This window comes from Poecile atricapillus, chromosome 6, assembly GCF_030490865.1.
Source record: "Poecile atricapillus isolate bPoeAtr1 chromosome 6, bPoeAtr1.hap1, whole genome shotgun sequence".
In the NCBI taxonomy this organism is placed as follows: domain Eukaryota; kingdom Metazoa; phylum Chordata; class Aves; order Passeriformes; family Paridae; genus Poecile; species Poecile atricapillus.
In genome coordinates this window covers 4,294,890-4,313,028 of record NC_081254.1, presented here as the reverse complement: position 1 = coordinate 4,313,028, position 18,139 = coordinate 4,294,890, and the positions used below count along the sequence as shown (strand labels likewise).

The window sequence follows — 18,139 nt, the reverse complement described above, 5'->3', positions numbered from 1 at the left end:
AGAAATACTAATTTTGCATATGTATTACAAAAGGTAAAAAGACTTGAGGGTTTTCTGCTGCTTATTTCATGTTTTGCAGAAGAAATCTATTTTTTTAAAATTATTTGGAAGAATGAGTATTTTAACAGCTATTTCCCAAACATATGAATGATGCAATGATCAAATAGAGCAAAATGATGTTGTCTTGATTCTGTCACATGCTTAATTTTAAGGAACATAATCTACTAAAGGAAAAATGAATAGATTTTTTAAAAGACAATCTGACACAATTTAAGGAGAAAGGAAAAGGAAACAAAAATATTCTGGCAATTTTTTGGGAAAGTGGCTCCTTTTAGTGGTGCAAGTGTTGAGATCTGTTTCCCTGGTTTCTTTGTTTTAGAAGACTAACTTTTTAAAAAGGTATATTAATATGTGAAATACTTGAAATCCAGGTCAAGATGTATAGGGCAAAAAGTATATAAAGAATAGGTGAATAACAGCAGGAAACTAAGAGTAAAGCTGACACCATGAGCTTTTTCACCAGCTGTCAGCAGGCATCAGGTGTGTGCTCTCCCCTTGCTCCATGCACCAGCGTTCAGAGGGCGCACTTGTGTTTATTTTTTTAATTCAAGAGCTGAAGACAAAAGGTCAAATGCCTCCTGGAAAGTCTATAGTCAAGAGAGATATTGTAGAAAATCTAAAAAATTGTCAAAAATGTTTACAGCTGCAGAATGATACTGTGTTTGACCTTTCTGATTCTAAAATAATTTTTAAAATATTTTTTCCAGTGTTTCCCCTTCTGGTGAATTTTGAAGCTTGCATATAAATAATCATATTGAGCAATTTTTTCTGAGTATGAAACCATAATTGTAGACAAAAGGGATGTTCACGTTCTAGCACGAAGTTGAAGTAGCTATTTAAACGGCTAAAAAGAAATCGATGTATTTTACAGTGCAGTCTTAACTAGAGCCGTTGAGGTTTTGGTTATGTGCGCCCACAGGTCTAAATACAGGTATTTGTTGGCGAAGCGTGCGGATGGATGTTTGTAAAGAGCAGCAAGCCATCCCCGGGGGCACTAACAAAGGCGTGCCCCGGAGCGGGCATAGGGTGAGAAGCGGCTGGGCCGGGGTTAAGCCGGCCCTTCCCGCGGGCAGAGGGTGAGAAGGGGTTCGGCCGGGGTTAAGGCGGCCCTTCCCGCGGGCAGAGGGTGAGAAGCGGCTCGGCCGGGGTTAAGGCGGCCCTTCCCGCGGGCAGAGGGTGAGAAGGGGCTCGGCCGGGGTTAAGGCGGCCCTTCCCGCGGGCAGAGGGTGAGAAGGGGCTCGGCCGGGGTTAAGGCGGCCCTTCCCGCGGGCAGAGGGTGAGAAGGGGCTCGGCCGGGGTTAAGCCGGCCTTTCCCGCGGGCAGGCTGCGGAGGGCTGGCGCGGCCGCCGGCGCTGACGCGATCCGCAGGCGCCGCGGCGTGGCCCGGCCGCGGCTCGGCGGGGCCGCCCCGAGCTCCGCCCCTGCGGCGCGGCGGGGGCACCGCGCTGCCCCTGCGGGAGCCGGCACGGCCCGGCCCGGCCCCATGGCTTCCCCGGCGGCCGCGGCGCCCGGAGCCGCGCTGCCCCCGGCCGCGGCGCGCCGAGACTTCTACTGGCTGCGCTCCTTCATCGCCGGAGGTGGGTGCCCCGGGCGGGGAGCGGCGGCAGGCGCGCTTCGGTGGCGCTGTCCCCGGTGAGATTGCCGCCGGCTCTCGTCGCCTGGGGAAGCGGGGAGCTCGCTTTTCCTTTTCCCCCCTAAGGGACTAGCGCGGGTGGCGCGGTGCACGCCAGTGACTCGCACGTGTGTCAGAAGCAGCGAGGAGCCGCGGTCAGCCGCCAGTTAAATGTTCCCAGAGCACAAACCCGCGTTGGGGTGCTCGGAGAGGGCGGGTTATCCCTGTCCGCAGACTGTTCAGGCTGCTGTTGGGAAGATGAAGGTGGTGTGAAGGGGCGATCCTGGCAAACACAAAGCCACATTAATAATCTCCTAGAGAAAAAGCCTGTTTATTCTTCCTGGAAGGTGTTGTCTCAGCTGTCTGATTTGCTCGAGGTAGGAGCAGGGTGCGTTTATTTCAAGTTCTTATACCATGCCACCCTCTCTGATCTCATTCTCAGACACGTAGCCCACCTCCTTGGGAACATCAACAAGGGCTGTTTCCCCGCAAAAGGGAAGGAGGAAATGGGATGGAAAACTCTTGAGTAACTTGCAGGAAAGTTCCTTCTGCAATGACCTTAGCAGCTGAAACAGACAGTGGCCTGGGTTTTTGTAAACAGGAAAAGTAGCTTAAATGTTTCGCTAAGGCTTCAAGGGCTTTGTAACATCTAATAGAAGCTGTTTACTTAACATAAGGGCTTTTTCCAGTTCCTGACTGAATTAACTACATTAGAAAAATCCCTTATTTAACTGCTGACCTCAAGAATTTTTTTCATCCTGTCACTTTCTGTTTGTCTCTTGGAAAGGTGTTGCAGGATGTTGTGCCAAGACAACTACTGCACCACTGGATCGAGTAAAGATTTTGCTGCAAGCTCATAACCACCATTACAAACATCTAGGTAAGATGGCTGCGGTGTGTCTGAGTTTTGGTTTTAAATGCAGTGTTTGTGGTTTGGGTATATTGATTTCCTCAGTGATGAGGCTGATAAAAAAGGTGCTTATCAGACAGCAGGTTGTATCTGTCTGGTCGGGCTGTGTGCCATGTTTTGTTACTGTTTGAGAAGAAAGACAAAGCCCTGTGTAAGTTGTGGTATCAGTCGATGTGTTAGAGATGTCAGAATAATCCTCAATAAGGCATGTAAGAGCTAGGCTTGATCTGCTGCTTACAGAAGGCAGCAGGAGATTGGGTAATCACAGCTTCAAAGCTTGAATCATTTCAGTACAAACTCTGCTGCAGTGGGTGCCAGTTCCCAGGAACCGTGGGGATCCTGCTTTTCAGACAGGGATGGCTGGTGGGAATGGGAGAGCAGAGGTTTGTGCCTGGTGTAGGTGCAGGTGGTCTGTGCTCAGCATCTGTGTTGCATCACAGTGAGAGAGCAAACATTCAGAAATGTTCTCTGCGGGCTGTAACAGTGCCCTCTCGTGCAGAGTATTTGAGCCATTTGTGTCAGATGTTACTGAAATATTGTCATAACTTTTGCTCTAAATTTTAAGTGTTGCAATTATCAGGGAGAAAAAATATTTTGAATTGGCTAATATTGCATGTAACTAAACTTGTTATTAACTTAGACACTAAAGATAATATTTTTTTGAAAGTTGGAAAAATAATTCATTACTAAATCATGAAATTCAGTGGATATGTATATATTCGCTATGGCAAAAGGGGAAACAAACAATGTGTTTTAGTAACAAAGACACAAGTACACACTCAAGTCTAAGACTTGAAGGGTGAAATAATTGGTTTGACTGGGATTTTTAATCTTCATTTTCAATTTGCTTTGTACTGTACCATAGTTGGCAATTAAAATCTTATGTTCTTCCCTATTTTGGGAGTCAGATGTGATGCTGATTATTTGAACGGTGCCTGACTTGAATGTGTGTCCATGTTACAAAAAAGGAGAATTATGTGGATGAGGTACCTGTAAATGCAGAGACATGACGGGTCAGTTCATCAAAAGTCCTCACTGTGTGTTTTTATACCCTTCCCTTGTGGAGCTTCTGCCATGTGGATCTCTGGTGTGTTCTAGGAAATAGAAACAGTAACTCGTCATTGCAGCATAGAGAGAAATTCTGGTCTTGGCATAAATAAGTTCAGAGGCATGTAATGAGCATGACATCTTAAAAGTAAATAGACTATTAAATATGTAATAATATATTCCTATACAGTGATACAGTAACAAGGTGCATTAATCTATTCATATTCTTAGAATCCCAGAAACTATACTTGTTTTGTTTGAAATTCAAATGAAAGTTTGGCAGCCACTCTTTTCTTCCCGCCTGAAAGCAAGATGTATTTTTCATTTTCTGCTCTTATTTAGTGGTTCCATATGAATCAAAACTGTTTGACTATCATAATTAATTCTTTTATAGAATCAAACTAAGAAGTGAGTTTGACAGCAACAGTGCTAGCTAATGTTTATACAGTAAAACTATGGGTTTTGCCCAAACTTTGTGTGATCTTGCATTATTTCACACCAATTAAAAGGAAGTAGGATTGTTTCTTGTTGCAACAACTCTGAGATAAAGATTGTGAGATGTTTAAGTCGTAAGTAATGACAGTCTTCAACATGTTTACTTGATTTCCTCAGTGATGGAATTTTAATTAATCTGCAATTTAGCATGTAGCAATATCAGATTGTTTTGCCATGGCTTTAGATTTTAAAGTATTATTTACTTATGTAGAAGGGACTGAATTGTAAGTCACAAGGTTCCCTCCCTTGTGTTGCTGGCATTGGGCTGCTGTGGGTGGGTAGTGGCACCTGCAGTAGCATTGCTCACAGTCCAGGCCTGAGTGCAGAGCTTCACTGAGTCTGGGAGATGAGAAAACTGATAAAACTTAACCTTAGGCTCTCCCTTCCAGCAGTGTTTGGGCACTGAAAGTGGATTTTCCACAGTTACATGAGCAACATGATGCAGCCTTAACTTTATATGCTTAATTTCTTTACAGTAGCATTTCCTTGATTTTGTTTTCCTTCCCCACAGTGTTAAAGACCTTTCTTTGTATTGCTGCAGGAGTATTTTCTACGCTGTGTGCTGTCCCCAAAAAGGAAGGTTACCTTGGGCTGTATAAAGGAAATGGGGCGATGATGATTAGAATCTTTCCTTATGGCGCTATTCAATTTATGGCGTTTGACCAATATAAAAAGGTAACTGAATTTATTGTTTTCCTTTTCTTTTCTCTTTTTTTTCTGCTTGCGATGAGTACAGACTGGTTGAGTGAGTGAAACAAACACTGAATTTTCTGTGTCTTATTAATTAGCTACACATCTTCTCTATGGTTGCTTAATTTTATCAGAATTTACCCATTAAAAACAACAGGCAAGCTTTTACAATGTTGCTTAAGGAAAAAGAAATTCACACTGACTTCTACATGTTTGTATTGTTGAGAATAATACCCTTTCTTTTGATGAAAAGAAAAGGTTGTTTAAAGTCTTCTCTTATTTGTATTGCTATGAGGTAGCCCTTTGTGAATAATGTAGGAAAAAATGTAGAATGAAACAATTTTATTGTATTTATGTTGGGATTCTTAGTACTTCATAGATAAAATGACTTAAACTTGAAAGTCTGTCTGGATATGACTGTTCTATTTGACCTGACAAATTATTATGTCAGGCTGTAGATAAAAATGACCTTGAAGATAAAAATGCTCATTCCAGGGTCCTGCAAGATTTGTGGATTCTTTTCTGTTTTCCTGCATTTACCCTTTCATAATAAATCTTTGCATTATCTCATGGAGGTCAGTTGTGTTAGCATCAAAGTGTTTTTAAACATTGCTGTTTGTGGTAAAAAAATGCCATTCTGCTATTAGTGAGGAGAAATTTCATGTTTCAAAGGTCAGATTTAGTACCCAGCCAATAGTACAATATTTACTGAGGACAGTGGGATTGAAATTGTGATTCCCTAAGAGTAAATTTCAGAAGACTGATACAAAGAAGTTCTGTAATGGGTTTTGTAGGTTCTTTTTTTTTGTGCTGTAATCATGAACCCTGTTGATCAGTGCATGTTTTATGTCATGTGGAATAAAAGATTGCATGCCATGCTTTATAATTGAAATGATTTATGAATCTGCAATTTCAAGAACCCAGTTAGTATCACAGCACTTTCTTTTATCTATTAATTGACCAGAAACCTTCACAATAATTTGCATGGATATGTAAAAGAAAAAAAAAATTCTTGAAGGAGGAAGATATGAAATGATATTTCTAGCAGAAAGTCTCAGTTTTTTGATAAAAGCCTGGAAGCTAATTTCTAACTTCCTTCCAGGCCATAATTAACTTAGCAAGTTCTTGCTCTGAAATGTTGTCCTTTTTCTCTTCCTTTTTATTTCTCCCTTTTTCTTTTTCTTTTTCTTTCTTTTAATCCAGTTAAAATCTTTATGGGAGTGTTTCACATGATGTGCATGTAAGAAAAATTGACTCTTCTTACTTTTCAACTTTGTTCAGTGTCCTTTGCTCTCTACATGTTCAGTTTTCCTTGTTTAACACACATTAATGATAACTAAATAAACAATTAATCTAGCTTCTGAAGTGAACAGTACAATTACTTTCAACTCATTGTTTTGCTTTTGGTAGAGTTTTAGTACTTCCATGCTTTTAATAAGAAATTGGAAACTGCAGCAGTTAAAAAACTCTAACAGTAATTAAATGTTCTGGATTGAATTTGTAGCATTGTAAATTTCTTGGAAACCGCTGCAGAGTTCGCACTAATGTGCTAATAAACTTTGTGCTGTGTTTTCCCTGTCTTTTCTGATATCTGACTACTGTAAATGTTCCATATTGTGTAGGTAATAAAGAAACAGCTTGGGATTTCTGGGCACGTGCATCGATTAATGGCTGGATCCATGGCAGGTATAGTTTTGTACTTGGATTTCAGACGTGCCTTTTGCTGAGAAGTTAATATTCATTCAGAGAATGATGTGATGTGGTGTTGGGTCAAGCTCCTGCAAATTTGTATTAAGCAGCTGTACTAGTAAATGGTTAATTTAATGTGGTTGCCTAATTGAAATCTGTTTGTCTAAGAGTATTCTTTAAAATATATTTGTGCAAGTGGTGAATTCTGTGCTATGTTGTGAAGCACAGTTTTTTTATAGTCTTTTATTATGGCATTTAAAAAAGTGTAAAAACCAGGGGCATTGATATGTAAGTATAAAGCTGCAGGTTCTGGTAGAATTAGCTCATCAGCCCCTCTGCCACTGCTGCTAGGTTGAATATAAGCCCACAGAAACAGAGAAATGTGGCTTCTTAAATGAGGAGTTTCTTTGGATTTGCCAGAAATGTCTGTACGTTTCCATGTCCAGTGCAGGATTGTCATGATGCTCTTTAGATCATATTTGTGAATGTCAAAATCTCTCATTTATTAATTAGTGCAATAGCAGCAGAAAAACCCATCAGTAAACTGCTAGTGTGTATTATGATTATATATTTGTTTTCCTCTTACTAGTCATTGAGTCAAAAGTAGCTAAGAGAAAAATAGGGGAAGGTAAGTAATAGTGGACTGAGTTTTAATTGAAGGGCTTCTAATGTGCTTTTAATTTGTAAAATAGGCTTAGTACTGTCTAGTGATAGTCCTTAAATAGTTACGGGTATTAATATTTAGCTTCTTTTGGAAAGAAAATACTGGGATTTTTTAATACTACCTTCAGTTAAACTAGGAAGGTCTCATAAAAATAGTCTGGCTTTGTGTGGCATCAGAGGAAAGAGAATGAAATTAAACAATAACAAGAGTCCTAAAAACTAACAAAACCTGTTTGCTAAGATATGTTCCAGAATTTGGCTGGCTTTCTATCTGAAAAGTCAAAAAACCCCCTAGATCCATAGATTTTTTTTCTTCTTTTTTTTTTCCTTTCCCCTGGCTTTAACTGTTCTGAGGAGCATTTTGCAATTCACTTTCCCCCCATCCACCCAGAAGATTATTATTATTATCTTTATTAGCTTTTCCAGGAGCTTTGTCAGAGACTGGGAACCTGACTTGAGAGGCACTGTGAAAACCCTGAATAATCAGCTTAATCTGTCAGTGTTGGATGGGGTGGAATTCTTCCCGTAAATAAATTAATAGCATCTGGCATTTTTGTAAGCACCTTACTGGTTAAATCTGGTTTGTGTGGTTAGAGTAACAGAAATAAATTAATATACAGAGCTGTCTGGCAACCACAATCTGCTTTATCTGGTGTGTTTAAGTACAATATACTCAATAGTTCTGTTTTTAGAACCCCAAAAGTGAGGAACTGAGCTTGATTTATATACTTAACAGCAGTTAAGTATATATATAGTGTCACATGTGAGTGTCTCACTATTTGTTTACTTGGTGGCATTAACTGCTTCTTGGGATATTCTTTAGATAATAAGAGGCAGAGGATTTATCTTAAGTATATCAAGGAGATATAGGGGAGGAAGGAGTCGCTGAGTAGAGAGATTGAAATCTGGTACAGAAGTTTTCTAGGTTTGCAAACAAAAAAGAAAAGACTTGAAAGCAATTGGTAATATTTCTTGCTTTCCTTCCTGCACTGGCTCAAATAAAGGATATTTTTCTGTGTCTTCCATGCTGAAGATGATGTGCTGCACAAACCCCAGTGCTGGTGCAGAGGGGTCTTCACAGCTTCACAGGTTGCAGTTTTAAGAAGTTGAGAATAGATAATCTGTATTTATTTTAACTTCTTGTTCCCTCTCCACCAGCCAGGCAGCTGTCTGCTTTCACTTCTCTGTACCCAGAGACTTAAGTCTTGTTTATGTCAGTGTTTCCAACATGACTAGTGGTCATCAGACCTGAATCCTTCAGAGCGGTGGGAAACATTTCAGTGTCTTCTGTAAGTGATAAACAGGATCAAAAGCATATCCACAGGGGAAGTGGGGATGGGGGTAGTGGAGAGAGAGAAAAGAAAAGCCTATTGTAATGCATATATTTAAGGAGACCAAGTTAAAGTTACTGTGGAAACTCTAACTCTGAATTTCCTGAGTCTTGTGTGATTCAAATTTCAGCTGTAACACTTCATTAACGGATAAGTAGTGTATAGCTTCTTTAAGGAAGGACAGAGCTGGGCAGAAGAGAAATCACAGAGGTTTGTGCGGTTTAGGAAAATTATCTAATAACAAAAATGAACAAGTTACATGAAATAAAACATCACAGGATGATTTTACAATTTTTTTTTTTAAGTTTTCTAATAGACAAATCCAAATTAAAAGACAGAAATGTGTATTTCCTCTTCTGCACTTGATTAACTTCAAAATAACAAAGCCAAAAAAGACTAGATGTTATCTAGAATAAACTCAAGTCCCATTAAACTAATACAGAAAGTATGTTTTTGTTTTTAGCTTTTTACTTCTACTAAAAGTGATTGAAAATAGTACTGACCTAGTATTATCTAGGAAGGATATTGGCTGTCTCCATTTTAAATAGTATGTAATTAACAGTTACCTACTTCAGTTAGCATTTTAAAAAAATCTGGTCTAGATCTTTGGATGCACTATGGAGGGAAACAGAATTACATATTGGACATAAAGAAATATTAGGACCAATGAATTAGGCATTCTTTAACCTGTCTGATAAATGTTTTTTTGTTATCAACAATTTCTGTGTGTTGCAGTTTCTGAAGCTTTCTTTTGTTCAGAAGATGCTACTTGGCTAAATTAATCTTTATATTAGCTAAGGAGCAAATCTTCCTGAGATCAAGGCTGTGTCTTGTGCTTATCACTTTTTGAGCTTTATTCCATGGAATCTCCTGGCTTAATTTGATCTCTGGAGCCACTGATAAAGTACAAAGAGCATGATACAGAGATCATAAAAACTTGCATACCAGCTGTGTTTGTAATGTAAATGTATTTCGCTTGTGTTTTTTTTCTTGCTCCAGATAGTTTTGTTTTGTTTTGTTATTTTTCTTTCCAAAGAAAGAAAATTACTAAGAACAGAGAGATAGTAGGAAAATTGGGAGACAGATGAATCCCTTTAGAGCTAATCTCACTGTTAACTCCCAAAGCCTGGGAAGCAAATCAAGGACAGTCTAATGTGCTTCACTGTCATTGTGTCTTTAGTCCATGTAACCCAGTATCTTGTCCCCAAGAGTGGTCAAAGGTGCTTGAGGACAATGTGGGAAGTGAAGAGTGGTCTTTCCCTGGCTTCTGGGTCAGCACTGGCAGTGAGAAAGTCTGCTGGTTTTGAGGAAGCTCTTTGAAGGGAGTAGCTACATTCCCCTATGATGATTATTTCAGATCAGCCAGTGGGAATTGCTGTATGTATCTCTGAACTGTTGAATCTCTTGAATCTGGCCTGTTTAACCTAACCCAGGAGAGATTTTTGGCTTAGCTATCATGAATGGGGATAGACTGTGTTCACTAAATAGTGCATTTGCCAAGCTCTTGGTTGGTCTGTTGTTAGCCTTTGTTCAGAGGAGGTTCCTGGATAGATATCAGTGCACGATTGGAAAGGAGAAGTGAGGGTAAAGTCTGTTTTCTGGAGTGGGATCACTTTCCTGTGCACTCTTAAGCTCTGTAAAAGTGCTTCCTCCCCACCTACCCCCCTTATTTTTTTTAAAACTGCTTGACTTAATCTATTTTATGATATTTCTGGACATGTCAAGGAATCCATTAAGGAAAGGCTCTAGACTGAGGGATTGCATTTCATGTAAGTCAGTGGAAACAGTCTTGAAGTGTTTTGCAGCTTCCAACTTTTGAATCCTGTGGGTGAGACAACTTAAGAAATAAACTGCAGATGTCTGCTTTCTGTTCAGAGGACTTGTCCAAAATCTCCAAAAGAGGTGTTTTTGTCTTCTGAAATTAATTACTGGTGGGATAATCCAGAATCTCACAAACTTGGCTCTCAGTTGAGAGTTGACCAGTGTCAGATTTTTGATAGCTCACTGACAGTGTTTTTTTTCCTCACCATCTAATCCTGATAACTTTCAGATCATTCAGATTATCAGAGCAGTGTTTTTTGGTTTTTTGACTCCAGGCATAAAAGTTATGAAGAGCTTGTTTGCAGGAGTTGTATTGTGTTTGGATTCTGTTGTTGGTTTGTGTTTGCTTTTTTTCTTTCCCGTTATGGATTTGTCTTGGCCTTGTGGAAAGGAGGGGAGATGATACAGCTACAAAAAGAGGTGTCATTGAGAGACTATTAAAACTTAAGAGGAAGCGACAATTTCCTGCCAGAATGAAAAACATGCTTATCTTCTGCAGGACCAATTTAAAAAAGCTACATCTGGCTGTATCAGAGGACTTGCTAGAAAACAGTGCCAATTACAAAGGTTTTTACTTTCTTTTTCACCTTTTCCCAGATTTTCTTTGTGTTTGAGTTTTGGGGTTTTTTTTGGTGACTGTGGTGTACCATCAGAAAATGACCACTGTTGTCAGTCAACAGTTTTAACTATTCCCTCCAAACAATTTGTCAGCCATGATGTGGTTTACCTCAATACCTAGCAGTTGGAAATAATTTGTTACTCAGGTAACTGTTAGAATTGTTGTTTTTTGTACTGGAGTTGTGTTTCCAGAATTGTAAGTTGGCCAGCATTTAAGCTGTTTTGAAGCAGATCCTAACTGGATGAGTTTTAAGATTTGGTTTTTGGGTTTTTTTTCCTTTGATTTTGCATCTTAAGTCCAGAAAGCTTTTCTGTTCAGTTTTAAAATATAAGTGCTGATGTAATATGAACTATTGAAATGCAGTAATGCAACACAGTTAAATATTTCTCTTCAGTATGAAGCTCTATTTTAGATGTAATTAGAATATATTTAGTGTGCTACTAGAATATGTTTAGTATTTTCAGATACAGTAGGTAAATTAATGTATCTATACCCAGTAATCACACCAAATTCTGGCAGAACCTTTTTGGAATAAAACATGTAAATTTGGTGGTTTGAATTTTTTTTGTTTTTAATATGGTAGGATTAGGTTTCATGTTTGCAGTCCAGCAAATCTGATGTACTTGACTAGCCTGATTCTTAGGAGCTATGAATTTCAATAAGATTGCTCAGGTGAATGTAGTCAGGCCCATAAATCTTGGAAAATCTAGGTGTGCTGCTTCAGTGAACACCAAGTAGAAATATAAATCCTTTGTGTGTTCCTGTGTACTGATTATAAGTGGCTTTAAGTGTTTCTTTAACAAAATAGTTTGTATATGCTATTGTATTCACTGCCAGAAAAGGAGTTTTTCTACTTTTCAAAATAATCCTAGAATCAGATAAGGTGTAGGTGAGTTTTGTTTGCTTGTTTTGTTTTTGTTTTTAATAAAGGTATTACAGCAGTGATTTGTACTTACCCTCTTGATATGGTTAGAGTTCGCCTGGCGTTCCAAGTAAAAGGGGAACACAAGTACATGGGAATTATCCATGCATTCAAGATGATTTACACAAAGGTATTTTTTCTTTTAATCTTCAGTTCTGTCAAACCAAAATATGCTCTTTAAATAATGTTGCACTGCATTGAACATAATGGCTTTTAGTGCAAAATAACGTGACTTCATTGCGTGCACTTTGATTTTTTTAATGTAAAAAGCTATTTGGATGCTGCTTTTGACTTAGGCTGCTGAGCTGTAGCTAAGGCTCGTGTAAGTGGGAGGTCAGAAAGAGCAGAGAAGCTGCTTTTCAAATAAACTACTTATGTTACCAAAAAGATTTTGGGGAGGAGGGCTATGTTTAATGCATAAATGTTTCCAGTTACGATGTTGGGTGTAGATGTTTCTCCTTCATTTTCACTTATCTCCTGTGGAGCCAGGCAGTTGTCCCTTCTTCAGGCACAGGAAGCAGAACATGACATGAGCTCCTTGGTGGTAGATGGTGCTAGTCAGATTGCTGTCGTGGGAGTCCGTATGAACAGCTGGGTAACTCAAGACACTTGTTTCTCTTGCCACAAATGCTGCTGTGTTTTTCTTTCAAAGGAAGGTGGTTTTAGAGGGTTCTACAGAGGGCTGATGCCAACTGTGGTGGGAATGGCACCGTATGCAGGTAAGTTAAAACCAGAACGTGGCAGTCCTCCAGCATTTCTGTGCGCTACTAAATTTGTTTAATATATTTACACACCTAGTTAATTAGCTTCTGTCCAAATCATCTTCAATGATTCTCCTTAAAAAGTGTCTTCAATAGTCAAAATCTAGACTTCAGAGTGAGAAAGGTATACTAGTGGTTGTCTTGTCCTTCCCAGTTTTCCCCCAAGAAATCATGGAGGCTATTTCTCTCTAACAGGCAGATCCTTGGGAGTGGGTGCTCTGTAAATGAGGCCTCAGAGCCTCCGTATTGGCTCCATCTCCTGGTGGCTTTTCCGTAAATACTCCTGCATGTAAGGCAGGGGTGATGTGGAACAGAGCACAACAGCCCGGCTAAACTACACTCGTTTTTAAAAGCTGAGAGGTGTCCCTCAGTTAGAAAGATTTTAGGAGCAAGGAAAGATTCTTGACAGCAATACAGCAACTTAAAACTCGCAGTCTGGCTTATTTAAAGCAAACTTGTAGCATTATGTATAAACACAAATTCATTTGGACAGAAGTTACTGCAGAAGTTCAAAATACTGTTTATCTATTTTTCTGCTTAAGACAAAAATAGTCTCATTTTGTGAATGCAGCTTTTTGTTTATGATGATACATCAACAAGTACATAAAATTAAATTTCCTTTTAGGTTTTTCATTTTTTACCTTTGGTACCTTAAAGAGCATTGGACTTGCTCAAGCACCTAACTTGCTTGGACGGCCTTCATTAGATAACCCCGATGTCTTAGTTTTGAAAACACATGTAAATCTGCTGTGTGGTGGCATAGCTGGAGCAATAGCTCAGACGATATCGTAAGTTTGGGTATGGGGTTGGTTTCATCTCTGTAGCTGTTCATTCTAAAGAAACTTTTATCTTACACAGTTAAATCTAAGTCTGATTGTTAGTAAGGTTCTTAAATGAAATACTGAAATTCGGGTATTTCCTATTGTTGCAGTTACTAAATATCTATTTAATCTTCAGGGCCTTTTAAGAGTTATCCAGTGAATCTGAACAGATTCAGGCAAATCTCCTAAAATCCACTGGAATCTTTTTTAGTAACAATCTTGTTTCTTAGCTTGTTTGTAAAGCTAAAAAATTTTGACCCAGAACATAATTTGCAGAATTTCATTATTCCAATTTACTTTTAAATCTGTGTGACCTATGAAGCCATAGGATTAAAAAAAAAAATCAAAGCAAAAAAGTCTGCTTTGGTAGACTTTCAGATAGTGTTTTTGGTATTTTTATTACTTTGCTTGCTTTTTCCTTTCTCATGTGTTCTTGTTCTATTTTATTTTGTCCATAAAATAAGTTAATTTAATGGACTTGTATGGCATGGATTTTTCATTAAATCACTGCATTGCAAATAAAATTGCCTATTAATCCTTAAACTGTTAATTTTATTTTCAATGCTGGTGTCTTCTCCCTTCTCCCTTCAGCATTTTACAGACTGTTTTATACTCTCATCTGATCTTCATGTGTCTTCCTTACTAATGCCAAATGGAATATATTAAGAGCTCTGGTTTGCTGGTTTTGTGTAAGGGGAGTCTCCCTTTTTGGAGAGCTTTCAGCTGTGTTGAGAATCTAAGCTGGATTCCTGACTCACTGAAAGGGGAGCTTGGAGGTTGCAGGTGGACTCCTTGGTGTTATTGTGTAAACAATATTCAAGCAGTTGTCACACATGTGCTTGAACTGCTGTTTAAATATCTTCTCTGCAGATATCCCCTGGATGTAACTCGTAGGCGAATGCAGCTGGGAGCGGTTCTCCCAGACTCTGAAAAGTGCCTGTAAGTATTTCCTCTGCATCTCTTCTGAGTTCTTGGATGTCTGAGCTAAGTTCAATTCTTAATTTAAACCTTCCAAAATAAGAAAATCACCACCCCCCTGAACTACTATGTTGTTGATTTCTTCATGCTTTTAATAAAAAAGTTTCCCCACAGACAAAGGCTGACATTATCAATCTGGGATTAAAAAGGTACCTGAAATATAACAATGGCACCCTTGTTAGTAAATCCTGTATTTGTATTAGTAAAATGTTTTTTTTTTTGTATTTTAATGCAATTTGTGCTACCTTTAATATCAGAAAGATCTCTGAAAAAGAGACTGAATGCTTCAACTGAAATGAAATAGTTTGAGTGTATTTTAATGGTGCAGAATCTGTTCCATAAGATGATTTTGAATAATACAATTTTATTTGAGCTTTTTTGCACTTGCAGAAATCTTCTACACCTCACACATTAAGGTTCCTCCAGTAGAAGTGGAAGCACCATAATACCTTAAAAATCATAATAGTATTCAATCAGCTCTCATCTTGAGAATCTTTCTAAATTTCAAATTGTCTCAATCAGATTCAATTCTGGGACAGTTTTGGTTAGTTTCAATCTTGTGGAATTGTGTATGTCTGAATCCAGTGAAATTCACTGTGAACCTCCTGTGTGGAAAGTTGAATCCTACCAAGAACAGGCTGAATGACCTTTCACAAACAACCTCAATGTTGCTTAACTGTGAAGCAGTTCTGTTTTCTTTACCAGCCATTTTTTTAAAATTTTGCTGTTATCCATTTCTGATAACTTTAAAATAAAAATATGTTCATTGTTCCCAGGGTTTTAGTTTTTGCATTTGTGAGGACTATTTTTACAGACCTGAGGCTTCCCAATTTAACAATTTTATTGTGACTGTATAGAGAGCTGTGCTTTGAAGGTACAGACACAGGTATATCTTTAGAGGATGAGAGGAAAAAGCAAGCAGGAAGCCTCAAAGCTTTGGAACATATGGGAGATGCTCTCCAAGAGCACTGTCTTCAATAACATGGAAATACCAAGCACCTTAAGTGCTTTCCATTTCACATCTGTTTGCTTAGTTTCAATGCATGTGAGAAAAGGTCTCTTTGTGTATACAGTGCAGTTTCTGCTTTTAATAAGGTCAAATATTATATAATCAGATTATTATTTGTAAAAGGAATTGATGCTTCTCAGCTCCTTCCTGCCAGTTAGGCAAGAGACTGTTCTGTTGTAAAACACCTTAATATGTCCTGTAGGGTAGGTGTTTTCAGACTGACTGTTTTTCAGCTGAGACTGCACTGTCCTCTTTCCAGTTCCCAGCCCTTGGGCCCAGATTCCTTGAGGAAGCTCAAGCTGTCTTTTGGTCATATGTGGCTTTGCTGTATGGAATGCCACAGGTTTTTCTCCACGGGTCTCTTAAAACCCAAGTAAAAAAGTGTCTTGTAATTAAAGAAAATTATTTTGATACTGAATATGTGTATCCACTAATGATTTGAGTTCTTATTTTTTCCAGTACAATGGTGCAGACACTGAAATATGTGTATCAACAACATGGAGTACGAAGAGGACTGTACCGTGGTTTATCCTTAAATTACATTCGTTGTATTCCTTCCCAGGCTGTGGCTTTTACCACATATGAACTTATGAAACAATTCTTGCACCTCAACTGATTCTTTCTTTCAGAAGACTAAAAACTTACAATATCAAAACTACAATATCAATCATCAAATCTTGATGAATAAATTACTTGAAGCTTAAAAAAAGCTTTCTGTTACTGTGGACCTGCTGTTGTCTGACATCTTTATTTGCCAAAATGCAGTTAATTTCCTGGAGTCAAAACCAGGTGACACATCACAATAAACATTAGATAGCTCCAAACACTTTTTTTTGCACTTGACCTTCTAGGCTTCATTAGATGAATTTTAGGAATGACACAGTTTTGGAGGTGACACCCATGTTTTATACGGGTTCCAAGCTGTTAGTTATTTAGCTTTATCACCATTCCAGGAGTTACATGCTGCTGATTATGCTGCTCTTTAAGCTACTAATTAGGCATCTGTTGTTATTTAAAGTTAAATGGAATAAACTGATTTGAACATAATGCCATGATTTTGGCATTCAGATCCTTGCCAGGTCTGCAGAAGCTGAGCTTGGCAGATCACACTGTAAGCAGCCTTTTATTTGTGTTCTGTACAAGTTTTCTGTATGCAAGAGCAATGCATTTGTCTTCAGACTGCTACACAGGAAAGTCTCTTCAGCCATTTCCGTTAGAATCAGCAGGATGTATTTAGCAGTATTAGAAATCTTGCAATTTGGAAACCAGTTTCTTGGCATACATTCTAAGAAATGCTGTACTACACAAATAAAAGCAGGGGGGAATTTTACAGGGAAAAGATGTCCTTGTGGCAGGTTGTAGGGGCCTAATCTTGGAAAGCTTTTCTGTGGAGCTGAGCGTTCTTGATTTGGTTTATTCAAGGCTGAGTAGGTTACGTACTTCCCAGTACTAGCTGGTGTAATCAGGTTTTTACTTACCTTAAACCGTGGTGACAAAGAAGACTGCATGCTGCTGCATTTACTTGTTTAGGTGTGTGGACCACATCCAACCTCACACAGAAAGGAAAATTAAGATTGTATTGGCGTCTGTAGGTGTGTGTACGTACTGTTTCTCAAGTATGGTATGCAATAGACTATTGCATGTTTTGCCTCCTCCTATAATTCCTTTTCTGGAAGGAATTATTTTATACACAATTCGCATTGGTACTCTTGATTTTACTCACTTGATTCAGGAAATTGTAAAGCATTTACTTCATGTAAGTTATTTATTGTAAATATTTTAGTGTCTTATAATTGGCGATGGTTATGTTAAGTGGTGGATGGTAGGACTGATTTGCTTAATTCTGACAAATTTAACAAACTGGATTTTCAGTTATATATTCAATACCAACTTCTGTGGCTCAATTTTTTTCCCCCAGTTTCTTAAAAACATGTATTTATTTGAAATCTACGGTGTACCTCTGGACAGAGAATGAAATGTATCTGGATATATTTTATTAAAATTTTTGAACTAATGTCTTTGTGTGATTTGTGTATGTTGCAACCAGGAAGAATATATGTTTCTGGAATGAACTGTGTTTGCCCTAACAGGTAGATAAGAACAAAATTGTCATTTTTTTTTATTAATTAAGCGACATCAAATACGCCTTTTCATTTTATCTTTAGTTTCAAGTAAAGAAAAGCTAGCCAATATCACAGTGAATTTTTACATTTTGAAGTTCTTGGAGTAGAGATAAATCCACTCTATTAGAAAAACTAAGGTGACTTTCTCCTGTATTGTTTTGCTGTGTGAGCAAAGAAGCCTGGTTTTTTCCACGTGAAAACTGTTAGGGATTATTAAGTTAAGAGTTTTACATCTTAATTCTGCTACCAGGGATAGATTTGAGGAGCATCATGCTAAGTTAATCAGTTTATGCAGAATAAAGCAGAACCCAGCATGTTCATGCCTGAGAGGAAGAGAACATAAAAATAAAAAGTGTCTTCACTTTTTACCAGATTTGAGTCTGGTATTGAATGTGAAAAACACACCTATTTGATGGAACTTTGCTGTATTTTCAGAATTAGTTTTTCAAAATAAAATTTAACAGTGTCTGAAAGTGTTTTAATACTAATTTCCTGAATTTACACAGTTATACTTGGAGAATGCTGATGTATCTTAAAACTGCAAACATTTTTCACAACCTCTGGTCTCAGAACACTTGTCCAACTTTC

At 38.3% G+C, this 18,139-nt stretch overlaps 1 protein-coding gene across 1 annotated transcript; it reads left to right on the top strand.

The window, feature by feature from the left end:
- The first annotated feature begins 1,468 nt into the window (after window positions 1-1,468).
- On the top strand, window positions 1,469-17,439 carry SLC25A16 (solute carrier family 25 member 16). Its single transcript, XM_058841624.1, has 9 exons — window positions 1,469-1,637; window positions 2,460-2,552; window positions 4,666-4,799; window positions 6,437-6,500; window positions 11,868-11,989; window positions 12,512-12,578; window positions 13,246-13,408; window positions 14,312-14,380; window positions 15,888-17,439. The coding sequence occupies exons 1-9, from the start codon at window positions 1,544-1,546 to the stop codon at window positions 16,042-16,044; spliced, it is 963 nt and encodes a 320-aa protein (XP_058697607.1). The 5' UTR covers window positions 1,469-1,543; the 3' UTR covers window positions 16,045-17,439.
- The last annotated feature ends 700 nt before the right edge of the window (window positions 17,440-18,139 follow it).